This window comes from Neltuma alba, unplaced genomic scaffold (genome assembly GCF_004799145.2).
Source record: "Neltuma alba isolate B1F8T4 unplaced genomic scaffold, ASM479914v2 tig00011228_pilon, whole genome shotgun sequence".
NCBI classification, from domain to species: domain Eukaryota; kingdom Viridiplantae; phylum Streptophyta; class Magnoliopsida; order Fabales; family Fabaceae; genus Neltuma; species Neltuma alba.
In genome coordinates, this window is record NW_021635950.1 from 20,740 (window position 1) to 41,251 (window position 20,512).

The window sequence follows — 20,512 nt, forward strand, 5'->3', positions numbered from 1 at the left end:
AAAAGAAAAACTTTCGAGGGCCATACATGAATGCCTCCTGGAGAACAGGTGGAAATAGGAGCCAGAGTCAGAGGAACCCTGGGCAACAGGGGTCTTTTCAAAGACAACAGGGATCAATGAACCAAGGTGGCAAGAATCAAAACTTCCGTCGAGAATCTGTGATGTCAGCACCCATTGTGAACAGACCATGTCCTCGGTGCAACAGGTATCATACAGGTGAATGTTGGAAGTGTTTCAATTGTCAAAAAGTGGGGCATCTCTCTCGACAGTGCCCTGAAGGACAAAATCCACCCAACAACAGATCCATCGTGCAGGGACGCGTGTTAGCTATGACTCGAGAGGAGGCTGGAGCATCTCCTAATCTCATTCGAGGTATGATTATTCTCCAAGGTCATGATATTGATGCCTTGTTTGATTCTGGTGCTACTCATTCATTTGTGTCTTTGGATTGCGTGAATAAACTAAATTTGTCTATGAGCCCTTTGCCTTATGATGTACGAGTATCTACTCCAGCTGGAGCGACAGTTAGGACAGGTCAAGCTTGCTTGAATCTACCTCTTAGGTTCCAGGATAAGGATACTACAGTTGATTTAGTCTGCTTGCCCTTGAAAGGAATTGACGTGATAATAGGAATGGACTGGTTGTCCTCTTATGGTGTTGTGTTAGACTGCAACAAGAAGACTGCTACATTCTCTGGGACTTCTTCACTCATCCTGCCACGAGGTGGGCCCATCTTATTGTCTGCCACTCAGGTAGACCAGTGTATTCGACAAGGATGCCAAGCTTTTATGATTCTCTTCTCGATACAGGTTGATACGGAAGAGGGAATTGAAGATATAGAAGTGGTGAATGAATTTCCCGAAGTATTCCCAACTGAAATGATAGGTTTGCCTCCAGAGCGGGAAGTTGAGTTTTCCATTGATCTGGTACCAGGTACTGCACCCATATCGAAAGCTCCATACAGGATGGCTCCCGCTGAATTGGCTGAACTAAAGAAACAGATAGAAGAGTTACTTGAGAAGGGATTCATCAGACCGAGTGTGTCACCATGGGGATCTCCAGTGTTGTTTGTGAAGAAGAAGGATGGTACCATGCGGCTATGCATAGACTATCGGCAATTGAATAAGGTGACCATCAAGAATAAGTACCCTCTACCACGGATTGACGACTTGTTGGACCAACTGGTAGGATCCTCAATATTCTCAAAGATTGACTTGAGACCTGGATACCACCAGCTCAGGGTTAAAGTGGAGGATGTACCGAAGACTGCGTTTCGCACGAGGTACGGGCATTATGAGTTCTTGGTGATGCCATTTGGGTTGACCAATGCCCCAGCTGTTTTTATGGACTACATGAACAGAATCTTTCGACCGTATTTGGATCAGTTCATCGTGGTCTTCATCGACGACATTCTAATTTACTCCAAGAATGAGGATGAACATCGAAAGCATCTTAGAACTGCTTTACAAGTGTTGAAGGACCATCGATTATATGCTAAGTTGAGTAAATGTGAATTTTGGCTTAGGGAAGTAAATTTCTTAGGCCACGTGGTGTCAGCTGAGGGTGTCGCAGTGGACCCCAGCAAGGTAGATGCGGTTCTAAAATGGGAACCACCTAAATCTGTAACGGAGGTTAGAAGCTTTGTGGGGTTGGCTAGCTATTATCGTAGATTCATTAGAGGGTTCTCACAAATTGCGATACCATTAACCAAACTAACCAAGAAGGATCAACCTTTCACGTGGACTGAGAAGTGTGGGGCAGCATTTCAGGAATTAAAAACGCGGTTAACCACCGCACCAGTTCTCACCATTCCTAACCCTAGTCTACCGTACACCCTATACACGGATGCATCGTTAAAGGGCTTGGGATGTGTGCTTATGCAAGAAGGCAAGGTTGTGGCATATGCCTCGAGACAATTGAGGTCGCATGAAGAGAACTATCCCACTCACGACCTCGAGTTGGCTGCAGTCGTTTTTGCTCTGAAAATCTGGAGGCACTACTTGTATGGCTCTCAGTTTGAAGTATTTAGTGATCATAAGAGTCTGAAATATCTGGTAGATCAGAAGGAACTGAATAATCGACAAAGAAGATGGATGGAATTCTTAAAAGACTATGACTTCGAGCTCAAGTACCACCCGGGAAAGGCAAACGTGGTGGCAGATGCTTTAAGCAGAAAAGCAGTGCATGTCTTCCATTTGTGCTTGTATGAGCATCACTGGCTAGACAGGGTGAAGGACTCGGGAATGTTAGAGGATGAGGTGGCAACATTACGATCCTTACAGATTAAGAACCAATTTTGGGCTGAGATTCGTACCGCCCAACTCCTAGATGAGTACCTTGTGAGCAGGCGATGTGATGTTGAAGAGGGATTGACTACTGATTTTGAGATTGACAAAGACGGTCTTTTAAGATATAGGAATAGAATTTGCATCCCTAAGGATGAGAAATCAAAAAAATGCATCTTGGAGGAAGCCCATCAAAGTAGGTACACTACCCACCCGGGAGTGACTAAGATGTACCGTGACCTGAAGCAATTGTTTTGGTGGCCGAGCATGAAGAGAGAAGTGACTGAGTTTGTGGGGAAATGCTTGACTTGCCAGAAAGTTAAGATTGAACATCGAAAACCACCAGGACTACTCCAAAACCTTGAGATACCTGAGTGGAAATGGGACAGCATCTCCATGGACTTTGTCACGGGCTTACCCAGGACGCAAGCGAACCATGACGCTATCTGGGTCATAGTGGATCGACTGACTAAATCAGCCCACTTCTTACCAATCAGAGAAGACTATACCCTCCAAAGGCTGGCTCAGTTATATATCAATGAGATTGTTAAACTACACGGAGTACCAAAGGATATTGTATCCGATCGTGATCCTCGGTTCACGTCAAACTTCTGGAATTCCTTGCATGATGCCTTGGGTACGAAACTAAAGTTCAGTACTGCTTACCACCCACAGACTGACGGACAGACAGAGCGGACCATCCAGACTCTTGAGGATATGTTGAGGGCATGTGTGATCGAGTGGACAGGAAGTTGGGATAGGCACCTCCCGTTAGCTGAGTTTGCTTACAATAATAGCTACCACTCCAGCATCCAAATGGCACCATATGAAGCTTTGTATGGACGAAAATGCCGGTCCCCATTGTGTTGGACTGAGTTGAGTGAGAGGACTCTTATCGGACCAGATCTAGTAGACGAGACTACCCAGAGGGTTGAGCTGATCAAGCAGAAATTGTTGACAGCACAGAGCCGACAGAAGAGTTATGCAGATCGTCGTCGGCGACCATTGGAATTTGAGGTGGGTGACCATGTATTCCTAAAAGTCTCACCTACCACTGGCATTGGGAGGTCTATAAAGGCTAAAAAGTTGACTCCTCGTTTTATTGGGCCTTATGAGGTCCTAGACAGGGTTGGACTTGTGGCTTACCGAATAGCGCTGCCGCCACACTTGTCCAATATTCATGATGTATTCCATGTATCTCAGTTGAAGAAGTACCAACCTGACCCTTCCCACGTCATTGAACCGAAAGAGGTTGAGCTAGGCGAGAATCTCACATTTAAAGTTGAACCGGAAAGAATCCTAGATATGAAAGACAAACAACTAAGGAACAAGACCATTCGCCTACTAAAAATCTTCTGGAAAGGAATGACCTCGGGTAGTGCGACTTGGGAAACCGAGGAGAGAATGCGTCGTGATTTCCCTTACCTATTTAAATAAGGTGTGAGCTTATTTCTCCATTATTATAAATTTTGAGGACAAAATTCCTATTAGGAGGGGAGAATTGTAACATCCCTTTTTTTTTAATTTATGTTTTTATTTGTTTGGGGACTTAGTACGGGTAGTGTTATATATATAAAAAATTATTATAAAATAAAAGAGAAGGGAAACAATATATTTAGATGTAAAGATTAAATAGAAAATAAGAATCTGAAATAATTAAAGAGAGCTATGTATAAATATTTAAAGATAAATAAAAGGAGGATAAAATATTTAAAAATATTATATTTAGGAAAGAATGGTTTAAATTTTAAATTACCATATCTGATAGGATTTTGATAATAATAAGAATAATAAGCAAGATCAGATGAGATATAGAAATATAAGATTATATTAAAAAAAAATTAATTTGAATTTTATAAGTTTTAGGGATATATTTTAGAAACCTAAAACCTACTCCTACTCCCATCTAATATCCTTATCAGCCGCCATACTCCCAAAAACCCTTCTCTTTTCTTACTTCTTCTAAATACATTCACGTTGCCACAAGCTCTGGACGGCTTTTGGGAGATCTCACGCAGGTGTGAACTTGCTCCTTCTCTTATTCTCTTTTATTGATTTCCTCTCTCCCATTGTCTTTCCCTCACGTCTCTCTTTCTTTTTTGTGTCTAATCATCCTTCCTCATGTCAGAAGCATCTCACGCACATGGTCACATATAGATACATATATTAGTAGGTAGAGGGGAGTGGTTACACACACACATGCCACACGTACACACACACGCACGAATTGGTAGGTACGGAGGAATAGGATGCACTTGAATAAACAAATTAAATAAATTTTTGATGGTGATATACTTGAATTAAAAGTAATAATGTCTAGATATGTTGTCAAAGTTTGAGTGAACTCTGTTATTTTAGTCTTCAGCATTTTCTTTGGTCTTGGATAATTTCTTTCTTCAACCCATAGTTATAGGTACCTACACAATATGAGACTGGTTTAATTTAGAATCTGAAGGCTTAAGAAATTCTAAGAAGACCGCAAGACTTTCATATAATTAGTTATCATAGTGAGCTAAATAAATTATAATGGAATATGAATCTAGAAGAAGCTGTACGTTTCCATGGGGTAATACTAAGGCTTTAGGATAGTTTTAAAGAAATTAGGTTTTAATAGTTCAAAACTGTATGTTAATATTATACATGTGATTTTTGTAGCCTCTTACGGAGAACATTGATTGTTTGGAAAATTGCTATTTGAATCCTTGTAGCTAAAGGATAACAGGTAACGTGAATTCTATTCATCTTACTTACTGGTGACTCCTACGAGTTCCTTTCAAAGCATGAAAATTTATGAGGATGATTTGATTATCGTTTTACGAAAAGATTTATTAGGAATTATGGCAACCTTTTATAGATTTTAAATTAGCCTTGTGGGACTTTATTTTGTTGAAGAGGAAATTCTTGTTGGAACTTTAGGAGGTGGATGAGAGGACCATGTTTGCCATAGTGAGTGGTCCAACTTAGAATTATTTATTTACTATTTATCATTTATTATTTATTAATTATTATTTTTAGTTATCTGTGTTGGTTGTGGAAACTTATATGGTGCTGTGGCAAACCATACTGAATGAGCATGAAATTGTGAAATATCGTCTTGTGTGTTATAGTTGAGAATGTCATATATAAATTGAATAGCTATGGATGTGAATATGATAAATTACTATGAATTGTGATTGGATAATATTCTGGGGAGGAGATTGTGCAGAAGCATATGATATTGTGACCACGTGGTAGGCCGCCATATGGCGCTCTATGGCTGGCCCATATTACCAGGGCAGTAACCCTGGGCTTGCGACACTCCAGAGGTATCCCAGGGTAGTAACCCTTTCTGGAGGAACCCATGGCCCTTGTGTGCTCTGTCGACTTTGGCCGGTCCGCATCACACTTGTGGGAAGCTTGTGAGAGTCAGTTATGACGTGGGTAGCAATTAGCCCATGGGTTCAGTCGGCAGTTATAAGGAGGTTATAAGGTGGAACTGGAAATTTAATGTATTGTGATAATGTGACAACTATGCTGCATTTTATTTAGTTTGAATATTATGACCTAATGTGATCTTGAATGATATGTCTGTCTGCGTGCTATTCGTATGCTATTGGTAACTATTGATTTTGAACTGTTAGTCCTACTTGGCACCTCGTAAGGGTACTGGTAGGTAAGGTGGGTAGAATTTATGTTACTGAGACAGTGGTCTCATTCCGTTACTTCACCAATTTCAGGTGAGAGCAGCAGGGGAGATGCAGCGGGGAAGGCACTGTAAGCGTGAGGTCACTTACACTAGTGACTACGCTTCGATTCTAGAATTTATGTTTGGTTTACGTTTAATTGCCACCTAGGAGCCATGATGTTCTTTAAACTGTTATTGGCTTATTTTAGACTTGTTATTACTACTAGAATGTTTTGCTTCTTTAGCTATGGATATTTTTATTGATTGCTTTAGGGGCCTTAGACCCACAACTGAACATTGCGGCAATTGCATCTGAATAAGTAGGTCATTTAGTTATGCCTTTCTTGTGATTTATTTTATATCATGTCTATGTTAACCAGGTATGTTGGGGATTTAAATAACCATGTTAGGGGTTAAGCTTTTTTTTTCTAACATGGTTAAGGTGAAGTAGTAAGTATGATATTTTTTATAACCATGATATGTGCTCGGGTATGGTATCTCTTTTTATATATCATGGTTATTTAGCGAACTAAAACAAAAGTTAAGATTCTTCTTTTATGTACCTTAGTAAACACACGCATGTGCTACTTGTATGTTTAAGTATGGCATAGCTTTATATTGGATATTACAATACCACCTCCGGTTCTAATTATAAGACTTTGTTTGTAATCTACAGACAAGGTCTTTTAATATTATATTATCTCTGGTCCTAATTATAAGACCTTGTTTGTAGTTTACAAACCAAATCTTATAATTAGGACTGGAGGTAGTAATGGAATTTGTCTTTTTACCACCATTGTTAGTGCCTCTTGTACCACAAGTTTTAAATTTAATCCAACCACAAGAACAAGATTATACTTAATTAATTCATTCATTAAGATATCCTAATGCTTTCCGACCACAAGAAAAAAAGTAACCAGACTACAATAATATAACTCGAGGTAATTAATTTTCAAAACCTTAATTATGAAGCTATAAAAGCGTGACAGATGGACATGTCATGTTCATTTACTTATCTTCATTCTAATCCAGCCACCGTCACTTGTACTTAAATAAAATTAAGATAAGTTTTTTTTTTTTGCCAACAAAATTAAGATATATGAATGCTTTGCTTTCCGACCACAAAAAAATAATTATAATCAGACAATAATATAACTCGAGGTGATTAGTTATTCAAAACGGTGATTATGAAGTACAATTAAATCGTGGCAGATGGGCATATGCATTGTTATTAATTATTCTGGTCTGACCTGTACGATATTAGTCGGCTTAATTGTGAGTTCAAAGAGACAAATTAAAGATGATCGCCAGAATATTAAATTAATTAGATTAGTTGGTATGAGAATTTTCATTATGATGATGAGTACAAAATATTTGTATGGACATCAATTAATACATGCATTTCTCAATCTAGTCTAATTTATTTTCTTATAGCGCGTATTTATACTCTAATCCATGTAATAAATAGCTTCACTTGAGTTAATCTGAATTTAAAAATTAAAATTAAATAGAACATTTTATTCTTGCCGTTGCTAGTTTTACTTTGTTGTTTTTGCTTTTATTCTTGCATTTGTTATGATTCAAGTATTACCATAATTTATAATTATCTATGTTAACAAAATATGATAAATACTAACAAAATTTAAGTAGAATTTTTAGACTAATTAATTATGACAATATTTTTGACAATTTTTCGCATTTGTGACATGCAGTTCAGGTGATTTTGGAACCTGCTTTACTAAGTGAGATATCGGATTCAAGATTTAGGAAGAAAGAAAATTATTGTTACCCAGAAATTTTTTTTAAAATATTAGGTTAAGTTTTAAGATAGGGAAATTGGCTAGGTTTATTCTCAGAGGAGTTTTAAGAAAATTATTGTAAGATTTTGGGTTAAAATTTTGAAGATATGTATGTGGTCCAATATGACTCAACTCAAATCAAAGTTTATAAAAAGGTTTCCGAGCCGGTTGGTGTACAAGAACAAAGCTCACAAATTACAAACGTGCTATCACTTATTTTTTAAAAATGCATGGAGAACAAACTAATTATTAATTAAAAATTTTATAAAATTGTATGACAAAAGAATTTTCCCTTTTTCTATTTAATTTCCCTCACACTTCCATCATCAAACACCTCCACTCACATCTCTGTCTCTCTCTCCCACACACACAGAGCTTCTTCTTGTTCTTCTTCTGCTTCTTCACTGTGTTGTTGACCTTCGATATAAAACTATCTCTCAACTGGGTCCATCATCATCATCATGGGGTCTGCAATTTCAGCAGAAAACAAAAGATCAGGAAGCGATCTTGGGGGAACATCGTCGTCAAGCCCTGGGCTCGGAGATATCCCAGAAAGCTGTATTTCAAGTGTGCTCATGAATTTGGAGGCAACAGATATCTGCAAATTGGCCCGAGTGAACAAGGCCTTTCACAGAGCTTCTTCTGCCGATTTCGTCTGGGAGTCCAAGTTGCCTTCCTCCTACAAGTTTCTTCTCCATCAAGTTCTTGGCGGCCATGATCATGATGATGATCAACAAAACCTCCAAAATTCCTTCACTAAGAAACAGATTTATTCCATTCTCTGTCGACCCAATCGCTTCCATTCTGGTTCCAAAGTAAGCAGATCCATATCGCCTTCTTCTCATCAATCTTCTTTCTGCTATCTTTCTAGCTACTTGATTCTCTCGAACAATTACACACACACACTCATCTCATAAAATCTAACATTATCACACCACTTCACTATTTTAAGAACCGGATCTGATATTTCTTCAACTGTTTACCATATAACATATCGATAATGATGAGATTTATATTTAAAGCTAGAAAACTGATGGTCTCAAACAGATCTTCTTCTTCCTTCCTTCACTTACTGCTATTTTAGATTTTGATGTGTTTTTATTTGTTTATTTTTTGGCCCGGAATGTATTAGGAAGCGTGGTTGGATAGAGGGAGTGGGCAAGTTTGTTTGTTCATGTCAGCCAAGTCCATGAAGATTACTGGAATAGATGACAGAAGATACTGGAATTATATTCCAACCGAGGAATCCAGGTGACAAGATTTATCTCAGCAAATGCAGTTTTTTTTTTTTTTCCTTTTTGTTTTTTTAAAATATTTCTTTAATTTAATTAACTTGACTTGCTTTTTGGTGTTGAATTATTTGATTAGAACGTGGTTCCTGTGTTGAATTTGCCTGCTTTATGAATATATTGTTTTGATATCTGACCATTGCTGCGTCTCGAGAATTTTTTACCTCATATTTGGTGAAGTTAATGAGTTGTATAATTTAGTGGTCCAGATTAAATTTCAGTTTATTATATTTTTAAGTCTTTTTCATCTCTTAGTATCTTCCAAAAAAGTTGAAACATCGTTTGACGGAAGAAACAGTAATATTTCACTATTTATATAACTTTATTGAACAAGGGGAAAGGCTAAACTCACACGATTCTGCTTTTGCATTCTAAAACCTTCAAGGCTTTTTCCAATAATCACGCTGCATGATGGAACAAGTTATAACAACGCTTGCTATCACCAAATTAAATCTTTAATATTATAAATTATTGCCAGAAAAATATATGATTTATTTCTTTAAGTGTGGAAAAATGTTTGTGTTATGAGTTCAGGCATCAAATCTATGTTTGTTAGCTAATATTTTGGGATATATTATGACAGCTAGAAAATGACTTGTATTTCAGAAAAATAGAATTCATTTTAGGAAAAATAATAAAATATTTGTTGAATTTTAAAATTATAAATAGGTGATTTTAACTTGTCAAAACTAATACAAGAATAGTTAGATGACCTAATTGTGTTTTTAAAATTTATCATATTTTTCTCATTTTTCCTTCATTTTAATACAATGAAAAATTATTATGTAGATTTCTATAGTTGCATTTGATTTTTCTCAAATTTCTGTAATTTTTTTAATCAAAACCTTATAATTTTACCTAATTTTAATCATGTTTCTATAATTTTTTTTTAATTTATGCCAGGTCAATAGTTTTATCAAATTATCAATCAGGTTTTTATAGTCTCAAGTGACTAATTAAAAAAATATATAAAAAGGTGATAAAAAAAATCAGGCAAAACAATAAATGTCTAATAAAAAACTATAAAAAACCTAATTAAAAGTCATATAAAATTATAAGCACTTGCAAATTAATTTTATTTTAATACTTTTAATATATACTACTACTATTAAAGGTATTTGAGTAGGTTCAAATTTGATTGATTGTATGCCTTAATATTACTCGGGTAATATTTCTGTTTCAATTTTCAGAGAGGGTATGCTTTTCTGTGTATCATCATATATGTGCTCAGAATATATAATTAAGAAAAACTAGTCTTAAATAATCATAGTTAATGACAATATGAAGAATATTATTTTGGCTTTTTAGAAGAGAACACAAACACACACATGGTTTAAAGGTTGAACTTTCTGATTACTGTGAGTCTAAAGTTGCTGTTTTCTTCTGTCCTGTTGCCTTTTCACCAGCTTCTATAATGATCATTGCAAAGACTCTCAAAATCTAATGATGAGCCCACAAATTTTCAATGTTTTATTATTCTCTTAATTAAAGGTCACCGCTCATTATTTCCTTGACTCTTGATTGTATTTGCATCATTTGTATTAATAATAAAATACATTATGCTTATTGGTGATAAAATTATACATAATGTATAGTTAGAGATGTTAATTAGCTGGCCAAAGAAAAGTTAGAGAGATTATTTATGTCCTATTATATTACACAATTTGCAAAAATTGCAAATAAACTAGCACATAATAATTTGAAGTTTTGAAGAATAGTCGGACAACAAATGTAACTTAATCAATTTTGCTCTTGCATTACTAGCGTTTTTTTTAATCTAAAAAACTTATGAGTGACTGAATTAGTCTTCAAAAATAACTAAACAATTATGCACTTATCTTTTTTAATATTTATTATAGTATGTACTAATAAGGACGAACAACTTTGTCATACTCATATATTAATACTTAATTTTCAAGAGTGAGTATCTTAATAGGTCAAAAATTTATGTTATAACCCCTCATAATTTAAAAATTTGTAATTAATCATTTAAGCCTTTTATGATTTAAATATTTTTTTAAGTTATCCTTTATCATTAAATATAAATTTTTTTAAAATGGGAAATTTAATTCAATTATCAAACTATTAAAACACCATAAGAACATTAATTTTTATTTACAAAAAATGGCCGAAAATAATTGGAATTTTTTTTATTTATGGTGCAGGTTCAATAGTATTGCATATCTTCAGCAAATGTGGTGGGTGGAAGTAGCAGGTGACGTGGAATTTGAATTCCCAAAAGGGAGATACGGCCTATATTTCAGACTCCAATTGGGCCGGGCCACAAAGAAATTGGGCCGACGGCTTTGTAATGTGGATCAAGTACACGGATGGAACATCAAGCCCGTTCGATTTGAGCTGTCTACATCGGACGGCCAGCATGCGCACTCAGAGTATTATCTTCTTAGGCCGGGAGAGTGGGCCCACTACCATGTTGGGGACTTTGAAGTTGGGCCTCACGATGGGCCCATAAACATCAAATTTTCGTTGGCCCAAATTGATTGCACCCACGCCAAGGGTGGCCTCTCCGTAGATTGTGCCTTCATAGGCCCCACTGAATTTTCCCAAACGGATATGCATACGAAATACTATTATTACGATGAAGGACCAAAAGTAAAAGTGGCAAAAATAAATAAATAAATATTTTTAACCACATCAATGTATTTTGTGCACAGCTGTACAAGGACAATAGTTTGTTTATGTTGATTTAATTTTTTTAAATAAAATTATTGTATTTTTGTAGTAAACAGTAGGTATGACGGAATATTTACAGTACTTCACCACCCAAACAAAGTCATCAAATTGTTAATGAATAGAAGTATCATAGAGCCTAACCATGCATAATCAGTGTTGTTTTGTGAGCTTCTAAATATAGATGTGACAGGTAAAAGATTTGATCCTAGTTACTTTTTCTGGTCCTTTTATTAACTACAATCTTTATTTCTAAATATAAGAGTTAGTTGGAGTTTTAATTTGATCGTAAATGAGTCTCTTGCAAACTTAACTGTTGCTGATTTCAGACTTGGTTCTGGATGGAATTTGTCTACTTTTCAAGGAGTAATCATTATATTAATGAAGGGAAAAAAATTGCAATTCTTAATGCGGTGGTTACTAGTAATAATCGTCAAGATAAATGGATATGGACTGGTGGTTCTAGAAGTTACTATGCAGTAAAAGATGGGGACAAATTAGCAAAACAGGATGTTCTCCATAGGTATGATTCATTTCCCTCTGTATCCAATGACAGCCATAGGAAATTTTGGCAAGAAGTCTGGCAAATTAAGGTTCCCTAAAAATTTAAAAATTTCTTGTGGAGATTAATTTCCAAGGCTTTCCCTACTTTTGAAAATCTTGCTAAAAGGAATTGTAGTCCCACTGATGTTTGTCTAATCTACAAAAGCAGTGTAGAAACGTTGGATCATCTTTTTCTTAAATGCCACTGGGCCAAGATGACTTGATTTGGAAGGTCTTTTACTTTCATTCCTAACAATATTGATCCTGATCCCATTTTCCACCTTCGAGCAAGCAGATAAACTTCTTAGGGAGTCGTGGGAGGCCAATGGATGGATTCAGTCAGAGAAAAATTCCTAGAATCCAGACGGAGGAGTAATTTAAAAATAAACTCCGACTGTGCTTATGATGCAGAGCTTAACTTGGCTGTCTTTGTCTTGTCTTCCTGGTGAGAGATTCAAATGGCTTTCTATTAGATAGAAGAACTCGTTTTACTATTGCTCAATAGGCGTTAACGGCTGAAGGTAGCCGCGCTCAGTGATGCTCTTGAGTACGCTGTTGAAAATAATCTTCAGGATATTCAATTTGAGTCTGATAATCAAATCCTTATCAATTGCATTAATAATCTTGATTCTTATTTAATATAGATTATACCTTATGTAAACAAAGTTAACACAATAATAAACGAGGGATAAAATTATACATCCATATAAAAAATCTCTTAATGCCCTATGAATAGAACTAAAAATGTTTTCTTTTATTTTATAAATAGGACTAAAAGAGTACTTTGTACATCATGAGGTTCTTTGTATAATTTTGATTTCTCAAGTTTTTTATTTCTAAAAAGATATTCGGCCATTTAAGGCGTTGCTGTTTGCTTGTTTTTCAAATCCTCACACTTTTCTTGGACGAATAAACAATAACGTATGTCAAACATGACATTAAATTCTGGATGAATAATCTTTTGCAACTGAGCTTTCATGTCAAGGACGTCCTCCCTCGATTTGGATTCTCTCCACTTCTTCTCCCATCCTCTTTCCCTCCACTACTCCCAAGATCATCAATAGTATTGCATATCTTCAGCAAATGTGGTGGGTGGAAGTAGCAGGTGACGTGGAATTTGAATTCCCAAAAGGGAGATACGGCCTATATTTCAGACTCCAATTGGGCCGGGCCACAAAGAAATTGGGCCGACGGCTTTGTAATGTGGATCAAGTACACGGATGGAACATCAAGCCCGTTCGATTTGAGCTGTCTACATCGGACGGCCAGCATGCGCACTCAGAGTATTATCTTCTTAGGCCGGGAGAGTGGGCCCACTACCATGTTGGGGACTTTGAAGTTGGGCCTCACGATGGGCCCATAAACATCAAATTTTCGTTGGCCCAAATTGATTGCACCCACGCCAAGGGTGGCCTCTCCGTAGATTGTGCCTTCATAGGCCCCCACTGAATTTTCCCAAACGGATATGCATACGAAATATTATTACGATGAAGGACCAAAAGTAAAAGTTGCAAAAATAAATAAATAAATATTTTTAACCACATCAATTTATTTTGTGTACAGCTGTACAAGGACAATAGTTTGTTTATGTTGATTTAATTTTTTCTTACATAAAATTATTGTATTTTTGTAATAAACAGTAGGTATGACGGAATATTACAGTCCTTCAACGCCCAAACAAAGCACATTACAATCATCAAATTGTTAATGAATAGGAGTATCATGTAGCCCAACCATGCATAATTAGTGTTGTTTTGTGAACTTATAAATATAGATGTGACAGGTTGAAGATTTGATCCAAGTTGCTTTTTCGGGTTCCTAGATATAAGGTCTTGATTTTGCTCCTAAATATGAGAATTAGTTAGAGTTTTAATTTGATCCTAAATAAGTCTCTTGCGAACCTAAGTGTTGCTGATTTGAGATTTGGTTCTGGATAGAATTTGTCTATTTTTCAAGCAGTAATAACTGATGAAGGGGAAAAAAATGCGATGCTTAATGCGGTGGTTGCTAATAATAATCGTTATGATAAATGGATATGGACTGGTGGTTCTAGAAGTTGCTATGCAGTAAAAGATAGGTACAAATTAGCAAAACAGAATGTTCTCCATAGATATGATTCATTTTCCTCTGTATCCAATCACAGCCATCGGAAATTTTGGCAAGAGGTCTGACAAATTAAGGTTCCCTAAAAAATTAAAAATTTCTTGTGGAGATTAATTTCTAAGGCTTTCCTTGCTTTTGAAAATCTTGCTAAAAGGAATTGTAGTCCCACTGATGTTTGTCTAATCTATAGAGCCGGTAATACGGGCCTAGCCCGCCAAAAAAGGCGGGTTTGGGTTGGTATTTTGCCAGCCCGTTATGAGTAGCCCGCATCGCTTTTGACTAGCTCCGCCGCTCGCAGGCCAGCCCACTTTTTTTTTTGGTTTACTTCTCCTGATTTTTTAATACATTATATAATATAATATAGTTAGAGGATTTTGACTCTTAAATTTCATATGAACATTATCTCATTCATATCATTACATATATAATTAATTTAGTACTTCATACATATGTGTATGGTGATATAAAGAGCACCGTCCATCTTTTATTTTTATATCTATTTGTCGTTACTATACACTGCTTCATAAGATTAGATGAACATGTGATTCTCATATAGTCATACACACACACACACAAAAGATTTACTTAATTAATTTGAATAAGAAAACTAGTTAAATTAATTATTTATAAAAAATACGTTAGTTTTTCTTAAATATCTTCTAAAATTATAAATTAATTCTCATTTTTTTATTAGAACCCATTACTCAAATTTAAGACTCGGAACCTAATTTCAACATTTCAAACTAAGCCTAACTCATACTTATATAATAGATTTTAAAAAATGGGTTACTTCGACCCGCACCGCATTCGGCTCGCATCGCGACGGGCTGGCCCGTATCTGCATTGTCAGCCCGCTTTACCAGCTCTACTAATCTACAAAGGCAGTGTAGAAACGGTGGATCATTCTTTTCTTAAATGCCACCGGGCTAAGATGACTTGGTTTGGAAGTTCTTTTACTTTCATTCCTAACAATATTAAACCTGATCCCATTTTTCACTTTCGAACAAGCAGGTAAACTTCTTAGGGAGTTATGGGAGGCCAATGGTTGGATTCATTCAGAGGTAAATTCCCAGAATCTGGATGGGCTCATTCTTAGGGCAAATGTGCAATGGACTCCTCCAGAAGGAAATAATTTAAAAATAAACTCTGACTGTCCTTATAATGCAGAGCTTAACTTGCTGCCTTTGTCTTGTCTTCCTGGTGAGACATTCGAACGGCTTTCTGTTAGATAGAAGAACTTGTTTTACTATTGCTCAGTGGATGTTTATGGCTGAAGGTAGTTGCGTTCAGTGATGCTCTTGAGTATGCTGCTTAGATCTCATCAAGTACTAGCTTTGATTCTCTTAATAACATCAGAGGTAGAAATTGAATATGCATATTGTATGGGAAAAAAGCCCAAGGGTCGTTCTGTCGTGTTGTGCCCTCCAGAGTAAAGGTCAAAATGCAACATACCCCAGAAGGCACGGATCTGGATTTGGCACTGTGCTAATGGTTTCCCTCCTTGCTTAATGACAATAAATGCATACATATAGGTTACGTTTGGTAGAAAGCATTGAAAATGAGGGATTGAGATTGGGATTACAATTGAAAAAATCTATTAAGAGAGTGTTTAGTATAAGAGATTGTTTGATATATGGGATTAGTCAAAGCCATGTATATGGGATTAGAGAATACCATGGGGGGAAGTGGTATTCCCCAATCCCACCTTTATGGGCATACCTAATCCCATATAACAAACAATTATTCATACTAAGTACTATTTTAATGATTTTTTCAATTGCAATCCCAATCCCAATCCCTCATTTTCAATACTTCGTACCAAACGGGACCATAGTGCCAGCAGCTTCGTGGATCCATGACCATGGTGACATGTGTTGATACATAGAGTTTGGCTTCTTCTCTTCTCTCCTCTTGGGCATAACAAGACACCGTTTTCACTCTAAAATGACACATCAACTACGGACACAAATGTGAACGCTCGCTTTGACTATGGGAACTCTCTTCTCCTTCACGGTTCTAAGCTTCCTCATTTCTTTTGCACTCATCTTAAGTTAAGTTACCTCATTTCGTCACATTTTTCCTTCAACAATTTCGTTCATTCATTCGTTCATGGCTTCACGGTTGAGCAGATTTTAAAGGAATTCTCAGCATTTACGACCTACCTGCCACAGAAAGTAAAAACTACCACACAGTTGTAATTAAAGGGATGTTTGGATAGAAATCAAATCATAATTTCAAAAGTACTTTTACGGTATACGAAGTAAATATATGAATGAGTTTATCTCGTTTTGTGAAAAAATGTCAAGCACTTCTTAAAGCAAATAAGTAATATAAAATAATTATTGACTCAATCAATTCAGATGGTTAGATGGCTCCCTCAGTTTTAGGAGAATGAGTTGGTCCAAAATATAAGTCATTTAAAGAGTATTTTAATATTTATGTGTTAATTTTGACCCTGCAATTAATGCTAGACAGTCATATGCTTCCTTCGGTCGCATATAAAAGCTTCAAATAATTTATTCATGTTTAACAAACAAACAGTTAAAATTAGTTAAAAATAATAAATAGGTTAAAAATGTATTTTTTTTCAAATATATCCTCATTTACTATGAGAGTAATCGATAGAGAAAATAAATAAATAAATAAATAAATGATAAAAAAAAATGAAGACTATGTCATTCTCTCATTGTCTCATAAATAATTAGCCATTTTTCTAATTAATGCTATTCATAGTCATTAGAAAAAATAAAACACTAAATATAATCAAGTAAGGACCAAATTTTTTAAAAAAATATTTAGACAAAACTCAAAATAAAGCTTATAAATTAGACAAAGCCACGTTTCTAATTGATGCTATTTATAGTCATTGGCAAAATAAAACACTAAAAGAGTAACTCCTTGTATTTTTTTTTTTCCTCTTTCACAACATCATTTAATATGAGTGAAGTTGAAAAAAGATTTCAAATTGGAATAGATTCAATGAGTTAGCTACTATTTTTTTATAGGAATAATGACCAAAAAAAAGGTTAAAAATTGTTAAAGCCCAAATCAAATTTGTTAATAACATGTTATTTGGTGTTGACAACACTAAACTTACAAATGACAATAAATTTTTGTTGATATTTTTTATTTGATATTTACAAATTTTTAGCATTTTTTATCATTTTTTTATGCTAATGAATTAGTTAAAATAACTTATGTTGTAGATCGGAGGCGGGAGAATAATATTTTTCCAACCTCCAAAACACTAGACAACCAAAAGAAACTAGTGTTATATTTTGTCTCGGGGAAGCATATGCCCGTCCATGAGGAGAGAAATATTTTTTTAGTAAAAGACCAATTTAAGAGAATTAAAGAAAAGAGGGAGAAAGGGAAATTTTGTTGTGTTATTGTCAGGTAGAAGCGTCACAGCGTCCACATTTATGTCACTGACACGTCAAACAGATCCTTCGCTGCAGGGAAAGAAACGCCGTCGTTTCAAGGTTGAAGAGAGGTTGCGAATGGAGAGGGCAGTGGAGAGAAGCCGGACGCAGATAGGTGATCAAAATGATTAATGATTAATTATACACACACAACGAAGTCATGCACCATATAAAACTTTTTGACCAGCATGCACCATATAAAGCTTGAAGGATGAATCATATTAATCATTAATAACTCATGTAAATATTATTATAATTTAATACACAATTTATATTTAATATTGATGATATATTTTTGTCAACATAGACTTCAAGATTTAGTCAGATTATACTTTGATCCTACCACTCGATTTAATATTAAGCTCATGATGCAACTTGATGATTAATTTCTTGACCTCATATGTCCATTAACTTTGAGCTATTCAAAAATCAAAATAATCTTAATGTAGTGATTAATTAGGAGCTTCAGAGCATCAAAACAAAGCATCCTCAGGTCGAAAGGGGGGAAAGGCAAAAGCTAGCATCCCAAAATCTGAATCAAAAGGCTTCAACATTATATGATTATCCCTTTTTCCTTCCCCAACGCTGTTTTGATTCTAAAAATATATTCATCTTTCTCTTCTTTTTTTTAGTAAAAAATATACATACTCATCTTCAAGTAGAGCTGAGTAAAATCAGACTGTAACTAGGAATCAAATTGAACCGAATTCAATTTTGACTTTTGAGTTTGATTATTCCAGGTTTTCGGTTAGTTTTTATCTCTTGACAATTCAATTTTTAGTGTTTAATTTGGTTACTGGGAAAAAAATTCAGTTAAAACATAACTACCACTACTACGGAAAAAACATTTGACAGTGGTTAAAATAAGCTTTTCGCAGTGGTTTTAAAAGTGACGTCTATGCCATTAACATAAAATGTAAAGAATTTTACAGTGGTTTAAGAATCGTCGTGGTATGTGACTTTTTCACGGCGGTTAGATTTTTTTTTTTTTTTTAGTTTACCTTTTATCCTATTAATCAAGATGGAACGAGAGAACAAAGCCCCAAAGGAAGGGATTTGAGAATTGATTAACCAATAACCTGTCACCAGTCAAAAGCATTTTGATGAAATAAACGTAGATTCTTTTCTCGTCGTAATAGCACCACTTAGCTTTACCTTCAACCATCAGATTGAAGCTATTAAGATTTAATAAAAGTAAAATCAAAGACTGAGATATGATACAATTCATGAACTTTAGGCTATCAAACTCTAATATACCAAATGAGGGAGAGAGAAATCATATGCATTCAAGCGTTCAAGTATCAAAATATGTTTAAGCAAGGAGAAGAACAAAAATCAGATCTATTTAAACTAAAAAAAATCATATTTTTAATCAAAGAAAACAACCAAACCATAAAAACTATGAAACCCACAGAAAGAATGGAAGAGAAAGAGCAAAAAAACTCACAAATAAGAATGAAAAGGATGACGCGATGGCGGTGACAACAACAACAGCGATAGCGATGGTGTGAAAGAAAGAATGGTGGAGAAGATAGAAGCAAAGAATAAACGCCAACAATGGTAGGAGGAGAGAGAAAATCGAGTGGGAATAATAATGGAAAACCATGGGCTCTGACTATAAAAAGTGAAAACTATCACGTGATGGATGGAGTTTTAAAATTCTGATAGATTTTTAAAGACGATTTTTTAAATAAAAAAAGCACCATAAAAAGTCATTTTTACGGTGACTATTTTAAAAACCATAGTAAAAAGAACTTTTCACAGTATTTTTTTGGATAACTATTGTGAAAAGTAAAATTCATTTCCCTATAATTACAAAATACTGCCATCATTTTTTTATAGTGTTTTTTCTAATGACTATCATAAATCAGCGTCGTAAAAGCTCTTTTTTTAGTAGTGTGCATATGTAATATGTTTATATTTAATAGATATAGTTATAATAAATATATATATGTGGGTTTATGTGAGCTTGAACAATGCATTCAAATATATCTATATTTAATAAATATTGTTATAATAAATATTATTACTATGTATAATAAATCATCTTGAATAATGAAATATTATTAATTAACTGTTGTAATTGTTTTTTATTATGTTTTTTAATCTAATATTATTTTTCACATATATATTTTGGTTAAACAGTTAACCGAACTGAAATAGTTTGATTCATTTGGTTGATTAGTTTTAGTTCGGTGTCTAAAATTGACTATATTTGATTTTTTGATTAATTTGGTTTTTACAAAAAAGTGAACTAAAAAATTGAATGCTCGTCCTTATTTCCAAGTGTTAATAGCTCTGTAGCAATTTAATATTCAAACATATAATACTTGCAAATATGATTTTGGTAATTTTGCATTAGTGAAAGTTGGCAAGAAAATTTGCATGATTAATAGCAAGATTGGAAGCGGCAAAAAAAAAAACAAGAAGAAGATGCAGCATTATTAATGCTTATAGTTCCATTCTTTTAGTAACATGATAGTCTCATTTTTTGTTTGAAGCTTCAAAAGGCATCCCAAAGTCGAGTTTTCCCAGCAAGTATTTCACATATACCATTAACTCGAGGGATAAAAACAGTAATAATCTGCAAACAATACATATATTTAAAAAAAACTAACATAATTAGGATGAGATGAGTCGTCTGGCATGCCATCCCAAATTTGTCCCCATTTTTTACCATCTCTCCCCAGATTTTTTAGATTGGATTGACCTCGTC

At 34.8% G+C, this 20,512-nt stretch overlaps 2 protein-coding genes across 2 annotated transcripts; both read left to right on the forward strand.

Annotated features, from left to right (window-relative positions):
* The first annotated feature begins 8,205 nt into the window (after positions 1-8,205).
* Positions 8,206-11,724, forward strand: LOC114762598 (F-box protein PP2-A14-like). Its single transcript, XM_028952106.1, has 3 exons — positions 8,206-8,563; positions 8,881-8,999; positions 11,203-11,724. Exons 1-3 carry the CDS (start codon positions 8,210-8,212, stop codon positions 11,675-11,677), a joined length of 948 nt encoding a protein of 315 aa, XP_028807939.1. The 5' UTR covers positions 8,206-8,209; the 3' UTR covers positions 11,678-11,724.
* A 1,630-nt stretch (positions 11,725-13,354) lies between these two features.
* LOC114762596 (F-box protein PP2-A13-like) lies at positions 13,355-13,720 on the forward strand. The gene has a single exon (XM_028952105.1). The coding sequence runs from the start codon at positions 13,355-13,357 to the stop codon at positions 13,718-13,720; it is 366 nt and encodes a 121-aa protein (XP_028807938.1).
* Positions 13,721-20,512: the final 6,792 nt, after the last annotated feature.

Excerpts from the sequence above, each read along its gene's own strand:
- LOC114762596 (XM_028952105.1), top strand. The coding sequence starts at position 13,355 with ATGTGGTGGGTGGAAGTAGCAGGTGACGTGGAATTTGAATTCCCAAAA.
- LOC114762598 (XM_028952106.1), top strand. The coding sequence starts at position 8,210 with ATGGGGTCTGCAATTTCAGCAGAAAACAAAAGATCAGGAAGCGATCTT. Across the intron at positions 8,564-8,880 it reads GCTTCCATTCTGGTTCCAAA|GAAGCGTGGTTGGATAGAGG; the intron begins GTAAGCAGATCC and ends GGAATGTATTAG. Across the intron at positions 9,000-11,202 it reads ATTCCAACCGAGGAATCCAG|GTTCAATAGTATTGCATATC; the intron begins GTGACAAGATTT and ends TTTATGGTGCAG.